The sequence below is a fragment of the Anas acuta genome, chromosome 3 (genome assembly GCF_963932015.1).
Source record: "Anas acuta chromosome 3, bAnaAcu1.1, whole genome shotgun sequence".
NCBI lineage: Eukaryota > Metazoa > Chordata > Aves > Anseriformes > Anatidae > Anas > Anas acuta.
This window is the reverse complement of record NC_088981.1, coordinates 21,667,288-21,683,851: the sequence shown is the minus strand read 5'-3', so window position 1 is coordinate 21,683,851 and position 16,564 is coordinate 21,667,288. Positions and strand designations below refer to the sequence as shown.

General features: G+C 37.4%; 1 protein-coding gene across 7 annotated transcripts in view; it reads right to left on the bottom strand.

Annotated features, from left to right (window-relative positions):
* Window positions 1–1,423: 1,423 nt before the first annotated feature.
* The window catches only part of MARK1 (microtubule affinity regulating kinase 1), a 56,930-nt gene continuing 41,789 nt past the window's right edge, over window positions 1,424–16,564 (bottom strand). For 2 of the 7 annotated variants that reach the window (XM_068676035.1, XM_068676042.1), the window contains 7 exons: window positions 16,282–16,456; window positions 15,155–15,348; window positions 11,876–11,976; window positions 9,543–9,704; window positions 8,490–8,744; window positions 5,657–5,701; window positions 1,424–3,544 (listed from right to left, as the gene is read on the bottom strand). In XM_068676035.1, coding sequence (XP_068532136.1) covers window positions 3,190–3,544; window positions 5,657–5,701; window positions 8,490–8,744; window positions 9,543–9,704; window positions 11,876–11,976; window positions 15,155–15,348; window positions 16,282–16,456 — 1,287 coding nt within the window. In that variant the 3' untranslated portion in view covers window positions 1,424–3,189. The remainder of the gene's footprint in view (window positions 3,545–5,656; window positions 5,702–8,489; window positions 8,745–9,542; window positions 9,705–11,875; window positions 11,977–15,154; window positions 15,349–16,281; window positions 16,457–16,564) is intronic. The other 5 variants (XM_068676036.1, XM_068676037.1, XM_068676038.1 and 2 more) reach the window with 5 other exon arrangements.

The following is a 16,564-nucleotide window of genomic DNA, read 5'->3' as shown; positions in this document are numbered from 1 at the left end:
AAATTGACTAATGATTAAGCCTAATCTAATCTTGTGATTTACCATAAAATATTAATAAATTGCCGGTAAATGAAAGTTGTGTGTGCAATATCTACTCGTGACACCCTCCTAGGTCTGCAGAACAAGGTGGCATTTAACATCCAGATTTCTCAAGTTAAAGCCGTGCTGATAAAAGGCCACACTGATCCTCTCTCCCAGGAAAGTCAAGCTACATTTCAGATCCCGGTGGTCTTAGCCCCCCTCCCACACCCAAAGAGTAACTCATGTAGTATCTTCATAACAGAGCAGCTGTTGAGGGGCTCAAAAACCAAGCACTGAGGACACAATATGCAGTGCCTTACTGATTTCCACACTTAAATACACACTGCTTGCCAATAAAATCAGCAGTTCTGATAATTTTCTTCCTTGGACCTTTGCATCTTATTCCTGCCAGTAACAGGACAAGCTGAATGACACGTCTGGGTGCAGCACAGTCACAACTTCTGCACTCAGATTGTGCCCTTGCTGAGGAATTTCGAGACAAAATGCTGTAGAGAACATAACTTGGCTCACGACCAAAGTAGTAACTTCCAACAAGGCACAAAAAAAAAGATGGTATTTAATGGGATTTGGGAATCAGCACAATTTCATGCTGCTGGCAGTTGCTGGCAATAACACTATTTGCAAAACTGTCCCTTTCCATACAGAAATACTAAATTGGCAGTGGGATGCTGTAAGCATTTCACGGGAGAGCAGAACTAAGATTTGTAATCCCTGTCCTCTTGAAGTGCTACCTGTATTGTAAGGAACATCAGCCCATCTCCTGTTACATGAAGCGATGAACACCAGTAACAATCTGGGGCCAAGTCAGCCCGGTGAAAACACAGCCTGCAAAGCAGGAAGCTGTCGTAAGCACTTAATCTACCGTCTCAGAGTATGACCTACATTTTTTTTTCACTGAACCTTCTGAAAAGGCAGAGGGTTTTGTTTCATTACTAAGTTCAGACATGATCTCTGATTCATTTCATGGTTATACCCTAGTGGTGTATTTTCAAGGATAAATGGACATTTATTTGCAGGTCAACTGAGCAGATACATAAACCCTTCCTGAGACCGACTTCTGATGAATTTCTGGAAAGGCTCCCAGACATCCCTTTCTAAGCAGCAGTAAGCCACTGACATTGTCAGGAGACTGCAGAAGCACAGAACTGAGGCAATGCTAATCCTGAATTACCATGGAGGGTAGGAAGTCCGAGCTCGGTAGGAAGCCCTGAGGCTCAGGCTCACCTCCTCCATCACGTCGGGCGCTAATACCATGGAGGGTAGGCAGTCTTCACACTAAAACGCTCGCAGACATAATGCACACCTGCAATCAGAAACCTTTAGCCTACAGTGGCTAACTGCAGTAAATATTGCACTTTTATAAAGGGCCAACACCAAGTACTTTAGTATGAGAACTGTTCAAGTAAGTTTTAATAGAGTGCACCAGTGAATCAAGATGACTTGCATTGGATTTTGTTTCAATGAACATCAGATAAAAAAAAAAAGGGGGGGCTACAGTTCTTTCTTTCCAAACATCACCCTTTTTCTAAGGCAACAATACACGTCCATTTCAGAACATAACTGTTACAGAGGAAAGCTACATCACAGTACAGCATGTAAAGTCCATCTCGGTCAAGAAGCCATTACTGAATGGCACACTTACTACACTTACAGCCTTCTAACTTAGGGTTACAGAGTTTACCACAGTTTTTTTTTAATTTTTATTTTTTAAAGTGACAATTTCTTAATGAACTTTCTATTCTTCACAAGAGTGTGCAGATGGGGCCCATATGTTGATATTACAGTAATTACGACATTAAATAACATTGCACAACCAACCTCTATGGTTAATTCAGTACAAAATAACAAGTATTAAAATGTACCAGTACTAGTGGTTTTACATAGTTTATAATCGTTAATTATGAAGGAAAAAAATGTGTTTTTTTTTTTTCTTTTCTGTAGGCAAATGCCTAATTACAAAGCTGCACATTACAGGCATAATGATGTGGAATAAATACAAGAAATCTGGTAAAATATTAAACACAAACAGGTTACATGGGAACAAACTGTACAACCACAAAAGCATAAATCAACAATTTATCATTATAAACAATGTATGTTTAGCTGTAAAATATTATGTGGAATTGCATGTACTCTTTGGGGGCACATATTCCAAAAGCCAAGCTAATTCCTGAGGTGGTATTATTAACTTATACAATTGGTCAACATTTCAGATTATCTTGTGCTATTAAACAGTCCCAATATTAATATACTTCCATAAAATGGAATTTATAGTATTCTGAAGGCAGCAAACAAGTGATATTTTACACCATGATATTCAAATGAAATAATTACGGTTCTGCATTTTGGTGCTACATTTGTTAATGGGCCATGGGAGTAAGCACTGTAATTTGCAGACAGAACATCACTTACGCCTGGTTTCTGTTTCCCCAGAGCTCTGAGCTGGCCCAAGGCAAACCAAAGTTTTTAAACTGTAAGTGCCAACACTGTAAACGTTTGTATTTTTCAACTAAACACTGTCCAATAACAAGGATAAGAGCCAAAGATAAGCAGGAACAGTCTTGTGTAGAACAAAAGCCGATTTATTCATCGACTTTTGGTTCAAATCACGAACAATCTTTAAATAATTAAAAATGGTCATGCTACAGTTGTGAAAACTATTTTTGTGCATTTGACTCAGGACACAAGTTTGTTTTTTTGTTTTCTTTTTTTGTTGTTTTCTTTTTAAAAAAACAAACGCATGATAAAGGTAAGACTTATAAAACCACCAAAAATGTAAATGATAGAGAAGAACTTTTCCAACTCAAAGCATCAAACATACATTTCTGTGCAGAAATCTAGACAACTATACAAGATCTGAATTTAAGCAGTCATCTTTTTATTATACAACTCTATGAACATAAAATGAACAGAATGCTCTATATACTTACCTGTACATGTGAACATAACTTCTTCAGCTACAGTTTTTTAATATAGGTCATACTGGATTTAACTTTACAATTCTGAATAACTATGTATAACCTTATTGCAATAAGGGCAATTTCTACATGGGGAGTTTCACAGGCCAATCACATTAGGCGTAACCAGTACATTCAAAGTGTAGATCATGTATGAATCTTCCCTGATCCCAGAAAATTTAGTTTCTCTTTACAGCTTAAGCTCGTTTGCTATCTTGGATGCAATGTTCTTAAATGCAATAGAAGTCCCAGATATTCTCTTGAAACGAACTCCATTGAGTGACAATCGTGGCAGTTTGCAGACCTCCATCTCCCACTGAACAAGGCTATCTTGTCGTGCATCACCATGAACGCAGAAGAGCAAGAACCTCTCTTTTTGTTCATAATCACAGTTATTAGCATCTAACACTTTCCGAATCTCTCTCATCATATCGTTCGGGTCCATAGAACTAGTGGTCTTCATACTCCACGTGAACCGCAAGGAACGTGGCTTCGAATCTTTGCTATCCTCCTTCTCCCTGTCTTTTGGCTCTCCAGAAACACTCCTGGAAGAAGTGACATATAGAACAGTCAAAAGTGAAAGCAGTACAACCAAGAGAAAGAAGAGAAAAACAGTTCTTGAACAGGGGTTTCTAAACTGCAACTGACACACCACTACACTAGTCACATGCAAGCTAATCCAAAGCATTAAATGGGTACTATTGGAAGAGTTGTGCACCATCTCCTGCACTCAAGTGCAATTTGGCACAGCACTGGGAGCTGCTGCCAGCACTGGTTCAGCTACCAGTGGTGGCACGCGAGCAAATGGCACACACACGAGTTTGGAAACCCCTGCTCTAAAGCATTCTGATGACAACATATGTAATGATAACTGCAGACAAACATTACTCCATACTGCTCCAAAGAAAGTGGAATCTATGTAAAGCATGACTGAAGTTCTGCTGATTTCATGATCTGCAGCATGCCATACACCAACAAAACTGAAGTTGAGGGACACAATCCCGAGGCATAAATCATACTGTAAAAGCAGCAGAGGAAATAACCCCACCCTGCAATTCACAAGTCTTCACTTAATTTCCCCTCACCTTTTTTCACTCTTCCCCCTTTTCTCATTTGTCTATTTTTGACCTCTCTCTGGTTCAGAAACCTTATCATGATGTGCTTTATTTCAACTGATGAAGCAGAATTTTGTGCTTCACCACAAACACACTTTGCTTGTCACCGACTGAGATACCCAGCCAACAGCTTTTTTTTTTTTTTTTTCCCACCCCCGCAAAAGGAACAGTGGCTTATAGACAGTTTTATAGCTGATAAAATGACTTGGACAAAATTCCAAGTACGTAACTCCCAGTAAGTGTTCTTGCAATAACACTTCCTTACCATTGTAAAAAGTATTTTGAGAAACAGCACTAATTATTTTAGAGTTTCAAGTTATTCTACAGCCAACTATTTCTGTTCTTGTCCCAGGTATTTCAGATGCCTGATGCCTCCCCATCCATCACTGGGAAAAGTGAGGGGGGAAAGGTGCTGCTCTCATTTTGTCTATAAGCTGTTGCTATTCAGAGAGGAGCCAAAATAAACATTTTTAATTTAACTTTCATCGTGAACCCCTGAGAACCACATCAACACTATGGGATAGAGCATGATAGGGATAGGATCTCAAACAACTTTTAGCCCAAAACAGACAATGTAGGATGAGAAAAAGTAGAGGAAGCTAGAGAATGAAAGCAAGAACTGAAAGCAACTTCACACTTAATTTTATTTCAACATTTGATTGATCTCTTTTCCCTTTCCATTTCAAGACTATACAGCTAGTAGACTTTAATGGAGGTAAAACATGCTGGGCATTAAATAATGTATCCCATTAAAAATCTGCTTTTATTTTTTAAATAAACATTTACTGGCTCTGTTTTGAAAATTAAGTCAATGACTTTGCGTACTTGACCAGTTTAGAATGCAAACTGCAATGCCTGTTATTCAGATAGCATAAAAAGAAAAGGTTATGCACTATGCTAAGCACACCAAAAATGCAGAATAAAATGCTGAAAGATGGCAAAGGAGCAGATATATTGGAAAATGAGCATATGAAGGAATCACCTACAGATTTGTGTTAGGCAGTTGCCATACAAATTCAATGTTTAGCAATCACCACCCTTTTTTGTCTGAATGTCACTTAGTTTCTCAGTGCAAAGTGGCATTCATTTCTCAGGCACTGTAGGATCTTTACTTCTGGCAACCAGCAGCTTTAGTAATAAACAAAATATGTAACTACAGTAAAAATTTAATATACACATATATACAAACACACACACAAATTATACTATGTTTTCTACTGAAACCAGAAGTAAACACCATGAAATATTTATAAGCCAAAGCATGATTTTAAGTGCCTAAATAATTAGTTTACTCTTACAGGGGGCATTATTATTCAAAAGAATATACTTAAATTAGGTTTAATATTAAAGTACTTTGCAAAAAAGCAAGAATGATGGGTAAAGGCCCTCACCAAAATCCCTCCCACCCCAATCCATAACATTTTTAAAATGCAAATTACTTGAGTTCTATTCTATTTTACATCCTGATTTAAAATCTTTAAGAAATCACTTAAAGCTTGATGCAAAAGATCTAGGAGCGAAGTATTAATAGTGGCTCCTCACCTTGAGGTGTCAGTTCTGCCACTGGCTTCGCCTTCACTTGGATCCCTCAAAACAAAGTTAAGGTTGAGATTCAATGATAAAGGTGAAAAATAAAAAGTTAAGAATAACCTACATCTAGTACAATGTTAAATAGCTACTGAACAAAAAAAAAAAGTCAGCATAATAATGTCAAGCCTAATACTGTTTAATAGAATTTTTTCACATCTGTAATTTTAATTTCCCTTTATGATACCTTCACCTCTTTCAGCTCTGACATGTAATAGTTAATATTTTAATTTTCTTTTTTTTTTTTAAACTTGTGGTAAAATTAACATGTTGTTCTCAACCTACTGCAGACAGAGCAATTGCCACACGTAAGTCCAGCAAGCACGAACAGCAGTCAGCCAGGGTGGTCCAGGGGGGCTCCGCTCTGTACCCTTTTGAGCCAGGCTTTTCAGTCCCGAAAGCACTTAGGTGCATGCCCACGCTTAAATAGACTCACATCATTAAAGATAAGGCATGCCTAAGAGTTTGCAAGACCAAATGTTTGGGGCCCAGTTCAGAAAGGTTACTTCAACATCTGCTCAACTTTAAGCACATCAGCTGTTATACTGATTTCAGTAGGATTACTGGTGAGCTGTAAGTTAAACATATCTTTTCCATCTTGTTGAATTACAGGTTGTACTTTATAAAGGAACTACTTTGTATTGTGCCTTTTTAGTCTGGAGCAGCTTGAAAAACATTCACAGGCTGTACAAGCAACCTAGGTACGCTCCTAATGCTGCAGTGCAAACATTTTGAGAACACAATTATAATTAGCTAATTAATTTAATACCTTCAAAACAAATACCTTAGGAACTAACATCAGAGAAGTATCATTTGTTATAAAACACTGATACAAAATATTTTCAATATCCATTAAACATCCCCATTATGCATTTATTTTACATACTTACCAGAAAACATATTTACATTTGTCAAAAAATAAAGTAAAAAAAATATTTCATGACACCTTCTAATCAAAATATGCTTTAAATCATTATTTCCTAAACAGTACAGATGTTAAAGCATGCAAGTTACGTGATGCCAACTGAAAGAACAAAACCTCCATGTATGTAATCCCAGACATTGTAAGTCTCAAACAGCAAATTTAAAAACAAAGCAAAATACTGAGGCCTTCACTATAAGCAAACATATTTGTCATTTGACATATTTAGCAGTAGCACACCAGTAAATTGCATAGAGTTCTATAGAACAGATTGTTTCAATTAAAAAACACAATTTATCATATGCTAATTTTATGCTAATTTTAAATATGCAGTTTACAATAATATTGCAATGTTGCAGTTTAACGTAATGACTGTGTTAATCCTTCCATCCCTCTTCAAAAAAAAAAATTAAGATACTATTCTTCATAAGAAAGCAATGAGCTCTAACATAAAAACCAGCCTCTGCTCATGAAACTGATGAGTTACTTATCAGAAAATACATTTCTTCATATTTGGAAATCTACAACTGATAACACAGTTAAGTAACTTTACTGTATCTTTCATAGAACAGACCCTCTCCCCACAACTATGTGAGTGCTGGAGATACCAACAGTGGAGAATCATAGTTCTGTATCTTCAGGTTTCTGAAACAAGAAAATTATTCACATACTTTTTTTTTTTTTTTTTTGGGGGGGGGGGGAGAGGGGGAGTGTCATCGTAGGAGGTATTACTTCAGATGTAATTGACATGATTTCTGCAGACCTGGTTAAGTTACTTTTACAAGGAACATCTCTGCATTCCTAGCTTTTGCTCTTCTTTTTTTCTCTGTGTAACATCACCTTAAGCAATTCATGTTCTTGTACGTATGGATTTGCAACTACAAGCTTAAACTAGCTTTGAATTTATCCTTCTTTTATGCACAAACTAGAGAATTCAGTACGTAACAGTATGATTCTGCAAAGAAAATAGATGCTTCCAAAACACAATTCTGTTGCAAAACTGACAGCAGAGCAGTAAGGACACATCCATGAATAGGCTTAAGAATTAAACTGCTGTCACAGGAAAACTAAAAATTAAATCTTCTTTTGGGAAAGCTATTATGACTGCTAAGTGAACAGTCACTTGAAATCAAACAGTGTATTTAAAAATCTTCCCCAGCACCTCTCCTCATGTTATTATTACTGTCAGCATCATCACTGGAATGAATGTGGTTCCAGGAGCCTCCACTGCATGTGTCCTTTCTCTTCTTTCAGAATCCTGAACTTAGTTTCGAAGACTTCTTATTGCATCACAATAACATGATATGAGAGGCTGCGTGATACTGAAATATTAGTATTTCCAGATATCCAGATTTCTGCCCACTTCTAAGCTTCTCATTTATTCACAGAAATGTAATTCCCTGAAATAATTTGTAAACACTAAATCCCTCTAAGCACAGCAATAAAGTCATTGCAAATACAGCCCTTGCAGCAAACTGCACCCAGACTCACTAGTTAATCATTAAAAGTAAAATATCATTAACATTAATGACTCATTTTTAAGTCACTGCTTTCAGTATTTAAGTTCATTTCATTTTAACTTAACAGTAGCATCTTTTATCTATAAAGCATGAAGAAAAAAAAACATTTGAGAAGCATTCTCTTGCTCTTTTAATATAAAGGAACAGGAGAATAGCTGGTCAAACATGAATGGTAACTGTAGACACAGAAGTACAAGGCAGGTTCTGGAAGGAACACAAAACAAGCAGTATTCTGACTAAATTTACATTTAATTCAGACTGTTAAACTGGAAATTCTCAATGACTTTGCAAATATGGCCCTAGTTATAGGCTGGGCATTTTTTTTCTTAGAAATCGAGGTACTAACCTGCGAACAAACTTGGAAGTTATCTTGCTTATTATACCAGTTGATGTCCCTCTTCTAGCATGTGCAAAAGCACCGGTTTCATGTGATGGTGAGGCAGGTGGTCCATTGTAAGTGGCATTACGCCGCTCCCTTAGCTGCTCACCATGGAAAGTGCTTCGACTTGAACTCCCCCGAGGAAAGCGGGTTCGGTCTGGAGTAGTAGTGCTAATACTATGAGCAGACGGGGAAGCAGCAGGCACTCTTTGAGTTGCACTGCTGGGAAAACAGAAGCATAAATAAAGAGAAAGACTATGCTAGAAACCCTCCTACATGACAACCATTTCTCAAAGATAGAAAAAAAAACTGCTCTCAATTTTTTCCCCTTTTTTCAAACCTGAACCCACTATTGATTGTTAAGATTCATGCTTGGAAAAAAATCAAGAGAGATTTTCAGTGTAGAATCCACCTATCTCATGTATTAAGAGCAATTAGAAAAGTACACACAAGTAATAGGACAAAGGAGAAAGGTTAAAGTCTTTAGTGAGATTTGAAACTGTTTCCCAACCCTCTTCCTGAAAAACATGTTAATCAAAACCTTTAACATACAAGTATTCCAAAAACTTCAATATTTCTGAAGAAGTAACCAGCTGGCACAAATAAATTTTTAAAGCTATTTGGGCAGTTAATAGCAAGAGCAGCTACATTATGGTGCTTTCAGATAGAAATAAGCTTAGTAATCTCCAAAACCAAATGGTTAACATTTCAGTATTTCATATGAATTTACAGTGGTCTATGTTGTATGGTCCTGTCCAAATTAGTTAAATTTAAAACTAGAGAAGTTTTCCAGGAGCTTCCAGAGGGAGGCAGTCAAGGAACTTCTTTAAATGTACACAAACAGTGTGATGATCAAAATCAGTTTTAAATCATCTGTAACACACCATATTACTTAAGAAACCTACTGTTTCGAAACAGAATGCAACAAGGCAGGTTTAAATTGATTAGAAACATATTGGGAGTATATAATGAACTGAGGAACACAATTTTTTAAGCATTAAAGAAATAACAATCTGTTACCTTGGCCGGTAAGCTTCAGTGCCATCTTTGATGGTTGGCAGTGTAACTTTTATAGGATGACCAGAGGCAGACATAGACTTTTGATGTCGAGGCCGTGTTGATACAGCCGAAGCTACTGCAGAGCCTGCAGAAGATGTGCTACTTGCAGACATTTCTGTTAGACTTTTATCACAACAGCAAGGCAGGATGGTCAGATAAACAAAAGGGGAAAAGAATAGTTAGAGTAAAACCCTATGGAAAGCGATTAGTCATTTTTTTTCATTTAAAACATAGCAAGTGCTGTTTAAGTAATCATAAGACAGCGTGACTAAGCTGCCTCCTAAACTGTAGTAAAGAATATGGAATCGTGAGTAAACCATTAAATGTTCATCAGTATTGTACACAAGAAAGTGTAAATCAAACTACCGTGTATGTTAAATTGGGCCTTTTCATTCCTCCCGCAAATAAAGCTTTACACATGTGTTATTTGAAGTGATAAAGAAAGACTATGCCAGCCACATGGAAATTGTCAAAAAATGCTGAAAAAATATTATAAAAGGCTTAAATGGAATCTCTTTTGCCAAGTGAATACCTTATTTTCAGTTAAAACTCAAACACCTAAAACTCAAAGCATGTTTTACTTGGAATTGCTGTCACATTGTCACTTGGTTCTTTAAAAACACAGTCACTTCCAAGTTTACTTTTCCTCTGGACTTTTGCATGGCGCATTAAGGAAAAGGTGGCTTCATTAGAAAGCCCTGATCTGTGGAAGAAATCAACTCATAGCAACCTGCAGCAACCACCCAGCAGCCATGAAAGCAATTCTGAATTATGCACCCTCTCCCCCCCCCAACTTGTTTACCAAAAAGTTCAAAATTTTGCATTTTCTGCAAGTGGTTAAAATATTCTCAGGAGAGAAAGTTGTTCCCTTTAATTCTGATTAAGTATTCGAAAGTGTCTTTAGCCAAAATGTCTTTAGCCATTAAACAAAGGCATTACATTTATATGGAGCAATTAAGACATTGTTAGCCTCATGTCCATATTTTTTATCACGTTGCTTTCTGTCATGGTAACACACTCTGGAAAGCTATGCATTTAGAATTATGTGTACCATAAAGTTTGGTACTACACTTCTCAAGCAACACAAAAATGTATTATTTCTGAAAGACATCTTCAATACCTTGGAGAATATCAATATGCCACGAAAACGCCTCTGACAACGACAGCACTGGAATTTGCAAAACCCTCTGGTGATCGGTACCAGGGCTGCTGTGCTGGCTATCTTCCAAGAGATGAAAACCCTACAGACAAACGATAACTAAAACCCCCAAACCTACCTTTAAATAAGTATTTTAAGTGAAATAAAATTTTAAAAAGCTGTAAAAGCTCACTTGGGAGCTTACTGGTCTGACTGAAACAAGATTTGAGTATGCTAGTTTAAATCCCCATGAAGAAAGTTGCATTGCCCCCTGGGGCTGCAGAATCCCTCAGGCACAGAAAGGCTCTTCCCAAGTCTCACGGAGCAGCACCTCCAGCTGCCTTCCACAGAGAACAGAACAGGCTACTCTGCTTCTAGCAAAATATTCACCTTCTCCATCAGCTCTTACCCCCAGCCACTGCTAAACTGAGCTGAACCTTTCACGATAACAGTTCCTTCCATCAGTATTTTTATTTCTGCTTTGCCTAAGTGGCAAGGAAAGGATGAAAGTAGCAGAACTCTTCTGTTATGAATTTTTAAAAACAAAGTCAAATGACTTCAGCCAAACTACAGCTTTGCCTCCATAAACATAAGTGAAGTTGCATTAATAATGTATTAGCAACAACAGTCCCAAAGCTAAACCATATCTGTAGCAAACAAGTAAAGGTTTCAGATTCAGACTATTCTGATGATGGCACAAGACGTTCAGCTACACCAAACAACTGAAACAAAAATTCTTCCTCATTTTTCAAAAAGAACCGAGTATATTCATTCCACTGATGAAAAGAACAACAACAACAACAGAAAAAAACACACACACACAAAAAAAAACAAAAAAACAAACAAAAAAACCCCACACCACTGGAAAGCACTGCAGTCTTCTTAATTTTTTTTTTTTTTTTTAAAAAGCACTTTTTGAGCAATTAAATGCGGAACTGAAAGAGGATCCAAAAAAAACAAGACAAAGGCAGATCTACACTTACAATTTTAAATTTCATCACAAATCTAGAAGCTGTGGTGGAAGCAAAGATGAAAACACACAGTAAACTTTGTATTTTACACCATGCTTCACACTTGTGTTGATTTATTATATAACCTACTTCTATGCCTTAGTCTGCATATCCCAATTAATAATGCAAGAAAAGTTGAGGAATACCTGTTGTCCTTCCCATTCTGTATTGCAGAATAGCGATCTGAAGAACGTTCACAAACATAAGTGTTCCTTCTTGTCATTCCACTGCCAGAAAATACATTGTTCTAGAAGAAAATTAAGACCAAAATTAAATTACTTTGTTGTCTTCTACTACGTATTACGTTAAAAAAAAAAAAAAACACACAAAAACAACAAACCTGAGCCTCTGAAAGTAAAACAGAATTTCAGCCACCCCTAATGCTTTCAAATGTACTGATCTGTCAACACAAATCAGTTGCATCAACAGGTATTCCTCCCCACCCCATACCTCATTCACCACCTCCTTACTATGCCATTGAAAGCATACTAAGAGAAAGCATAGTGAAACAAATGTCAACACAACTAAGTTTCTCTGAGTATTACTGTCCAATTCCCACATCCTGCACTGCTGAATTATTTCACTCTGCGATCCAGAGCTGAAGCAACTAACTGAAATTCTTGAGAACACGTGCATCTGGCTCTTTTCAAGGCTTTCCTGTGCAAATTAAGTTGCTAACTAGAGCTCCACTCTTATGGTTTGTTGTTACTCTGTCAAAAGGGTTTTCAAGAGAAAAATTACAATAATATTAATCTATGTCAGTCAACCCTGAAATTATCATGCAGAACACAGAGGAATTTTACTGCAAGAATTTACATAAGATGTGGTAAATGTCTTGTAGTAATGAACAATGATGGGACCTTCTCTCCCTCCACTACTAATTTTTGTTTGTGTGTATTTCATAAAATACCTGCAAACATTCTCCTCCTCCCCCTGTTAATCACAAAATAGCTGCTGAAGACTCGTGTGATTCCAAAATACACTAGTTTTGAGAGAACATCAAAAACTGCAAGATCTATTGTGGATTTATGACACCCTCATCAACAGCTTTTCTGCTTTAGTATCTTCCCACAGAGATTCTTCAATAAACTGTTTCAAAGCCATTTCATAAGGAAAATTAACAAGGGCAATAAATATTTTTGAAATTGAAGTCAGACTAGAATCATAGACTAATATGACTGAAGGTGATAAATATGTTGAGAAAGCTTGCCTTCCCTACACTATACTACCCTCAAAGCTGCACAAAAAAGTGTACAGATTTTCCATGTTATAATAACTATATGTTAACTTTAAGCATTTTTCAAAGAATAAAATAACTTCTTTCTGTGTAAGCTGCTCAACCGTAACTACTGTTGCAAAATCAAACATCTTTATTCCTTAATCTTGCCCATCACAAAGCTTAGCACAAAGCCTTCAAAATAGTAATAGATGTAAATTATACTAATATAAATTTCAGTATTTGTAAGAAAATCAATTTCTCAATCTTCATAGCAAAGATATTCTATTTAACCAGATCTCACAAAGGAGAGAAATGCTTTTGACATACCAAGTTGTAACAGATATGACTGATAAGCTTTGGGGCAATATAGTTTTGGGAAAGTTCAGATATGAAATCTAAACTTAGGAGATGCAAAATTTTTGCACGCAATCTATGCAGCCTTTATGTCAAAGACTCTGTGCAGGAAAAAAATGGTAAAAATTTGAAAAAAAATACTTAAAGCATCCCTGGATGCACTGAATACAAAGCCTGCAGGATGTCAAATGAACTTCAGTATTTATTTTGTTTAAAGAGAATCCTAGTAGAAATGCGTATGATCTTCACAGAATATCCAAGATAGAAGACAGCAAGTACAATCCCAAAGGTAATGAGAATTCCTGCTTCCTGCCTACTGTACTAAAAGGTGGCCAAAACTTTTGTATTTAGTAGAACTTGTCTTAAATAGCAAAAACTGTACTTCAATCTTACTTAACATTATAGCCCGTGCATACTTCTTTTTTTTGAACACGAATACCTGCTCCTATGCAGCATTTCATCATTTGTGTTCCAAACACTTATAATACTATACATGAACTTCCAAAAGACAAAGTAAATGCTTTCACATTAGGAGAGAGAGACTCTCCTACTTAGAACAAAGATGTCTAAGGCAACTATATGACAGTGGTTTATGAAACAACACATGATACGATAACAGAAGAATTAGCAAATTGATTTCCTAATAAAAGTATTAAGAAAAGAACAAGACATCAGAGCAGCCACACCAAAAGGAATCTAGGGGTTCTGGTTGACAGCAAGTTGAATATGAGCGAGCAGTGTGCCCTGGCAGCCAAAATGGCCAGCTGTACCGTGAGGTACATCAGACACAGCATTGCTGGTCGGTCAGGGGCAGGGATTGTCCTGCTCGGCTCCGCACTGGTGCAGCCTCACCACAAGTACTGTGGGCAGTTTTGGGTGCCACAATAGATAAGGAGGACATAAAACTATTAGACCATGTCCAAAGGAGGGCTACAAAGATGGTGAAGGGTCAGAAGGGGAAGATGTACGAGGAGCAGATGATGTCCCTGGGTTTGTTCAGCCCAGAGCAGAGCAGGCTGAGGGGAGGCCTCATGGCGGCCTGCAGCTCCCTCACGAGGGGAGCGGAGGGGCAGGCGCTGAGCTCTGCTCTCTGGGGGCAGCGACAGGACCCGAGGGAACGGCATGGAGCTGGGACAGGGGAGGGTCAGGCTGGGGGTTAGGGAAAGGTGCTGCACCCAGAGGGTGGTCGGGCACTGGGGCAGACTCCCGAGAGAAGCGGCACCAAGCCTGCTGGAGTTCAAGAAGTGTTTGGACAACGCTCTCATATATTTGGTTTAATGTAGTCCTGTGTGGAGCCAGACGTTGGATGTGATGATCCTTCTGGGTCCCTTCTATCTTGGGATATTCTATGATTCTATGACATCAGCAGGCACACAAATAAGGGAACAAATGTGTTGTTCCCCCTCACCTCATCTCATTTCTGAAGTCCAAAATAAAGTGGTTTCACAAACAGGCATATTATTAGAAAAGATCATTCAGATGAAATCCCCAATTCAGAAAGTCCCTTCCTTGTGGATAACACAAGCATGAGAAACCAGGGACACTCAATATTGGCTCTGATCTTACATTATTTTCCTAAATATTCACAGTTTGTCTTGACAGACCTTCTTTTTACCCAAATCCAGACGTTCTCATGCTTACTGTTATGTTAGCGTTACAAAAAGTTGCAGGGGGGAAGGGAAAGGTTTATTTTAAGACACATTCACTGTAGCCTACTTCTGTCTGCCAGAAGTTACCAGAAATAGGCTTAGTAGCTTATTCAGTAACCATTATGTCTATAGTAACATTATGCTGCAGATTCTGTTTAAATAGAGAAAAATAAACACAACAAACCAAACGCGCAGACACTCACACTGGGAACTGTGGTTGATTTCTTTCTTTCTGGACCCACAAGTGGACTTGCAGCCATCTCTCCTTTGGATCCCACTGTAGTGCTGCTAAGTTTGCGTGACACATCTTTGTCCCAGTCTTCTTTCTGTTCACTTTCCACACTGTTTGCCTGAGCCCTTTTTGTGTATGACACAGCAGGAGGAATTGATGGACCAACTGCCAAAGAAAAACAATATTAATAATACCTAAAAATAATCTCTTGCCCAAAATAGTTTTTTTTTTTTTTTTTTGATTCAGTCTAAATATAATCCCCTATCTGAACAACCATGACTGTAAACTCAGAACATATGCCAACCTATTAAACTGAGCTTTGACAGTCTAAGTTCTTTTTATCCACTCTCTACATTACTGATGTGCAGTTCAGAATTAGTTCACATTTCATATCAATATGTAAAACTTGGAGTAGTTTTAATTCTCAACCTTAAACCAATGCAATTCCTGCAATATAATTTTTAAAGAGAAATCAGAGGAAACTAATTTTGTATTAGTAGTTTCACATCAGCTGATGATCTCTTCCACAATATTGTGGTTTTTTTTGTTTGTTTGTTTTTTTTAAATGCCACACTAACGCAGAGGGAAAATACTGGAAAAATTAGAACAATATAAAATAGGCAAAAAGAAGGGCCAAACAATTTTAAAATGTTTCTAGTATCTGACAGTTCTCTCTATGAGAAAGAAAATTTTCGTTTAACTTTTTATATATAATGCACTCACTTTTGATGTAACCACTTTCATCTGAAAATGTTTCCTGCACACTTGGTCAAACTGTTGTCTTTGAGTAACAAACAAACTCCAAATGTACTGCTAAACATAGTGGTTTTCAAGTTTGAGTTGCTTCAGATCGGTATTTTGCCACTACCTACTAAACAGGAAACATCCTCAAACTCTTATTTAGTGAGTCAACCAAATAACAAATCCAAAAAAAATAAATCCATAAATTACATTGACCTAGATTTACCATAGAAACGTTCATACAGATAAAGCATCACAGCGGAGCATGACAAGAAGACAACAAATGCACAGAGTGGTGGACCTGCCTGGTTCACAAAACACTGCACATTCAGACTTAAATTGTGTATGTTACTTTACTTGTTGGAATGTCATCCCCACCATGATCACTGAACCGCCGTTGTTTCTGATTAGTCGATATGCTCCGTTGGACCTTCAAGTGAGCAGGAGACTGTACAGAGCTGTTGTTGAGGTCACTGCTGGGACGAGACCTTTGACCCAAGTTGCTGCTGGAGAGGGAATCACCTCCTTCAAACTACAACAAAAACATTTTTTCAAAGCATAAACAGAATTCATCACTACCAGTACTTTTACAGCATAATAAGTTGAAGAGTTCCAATCAAAAATGCTATCTTTTAAATTT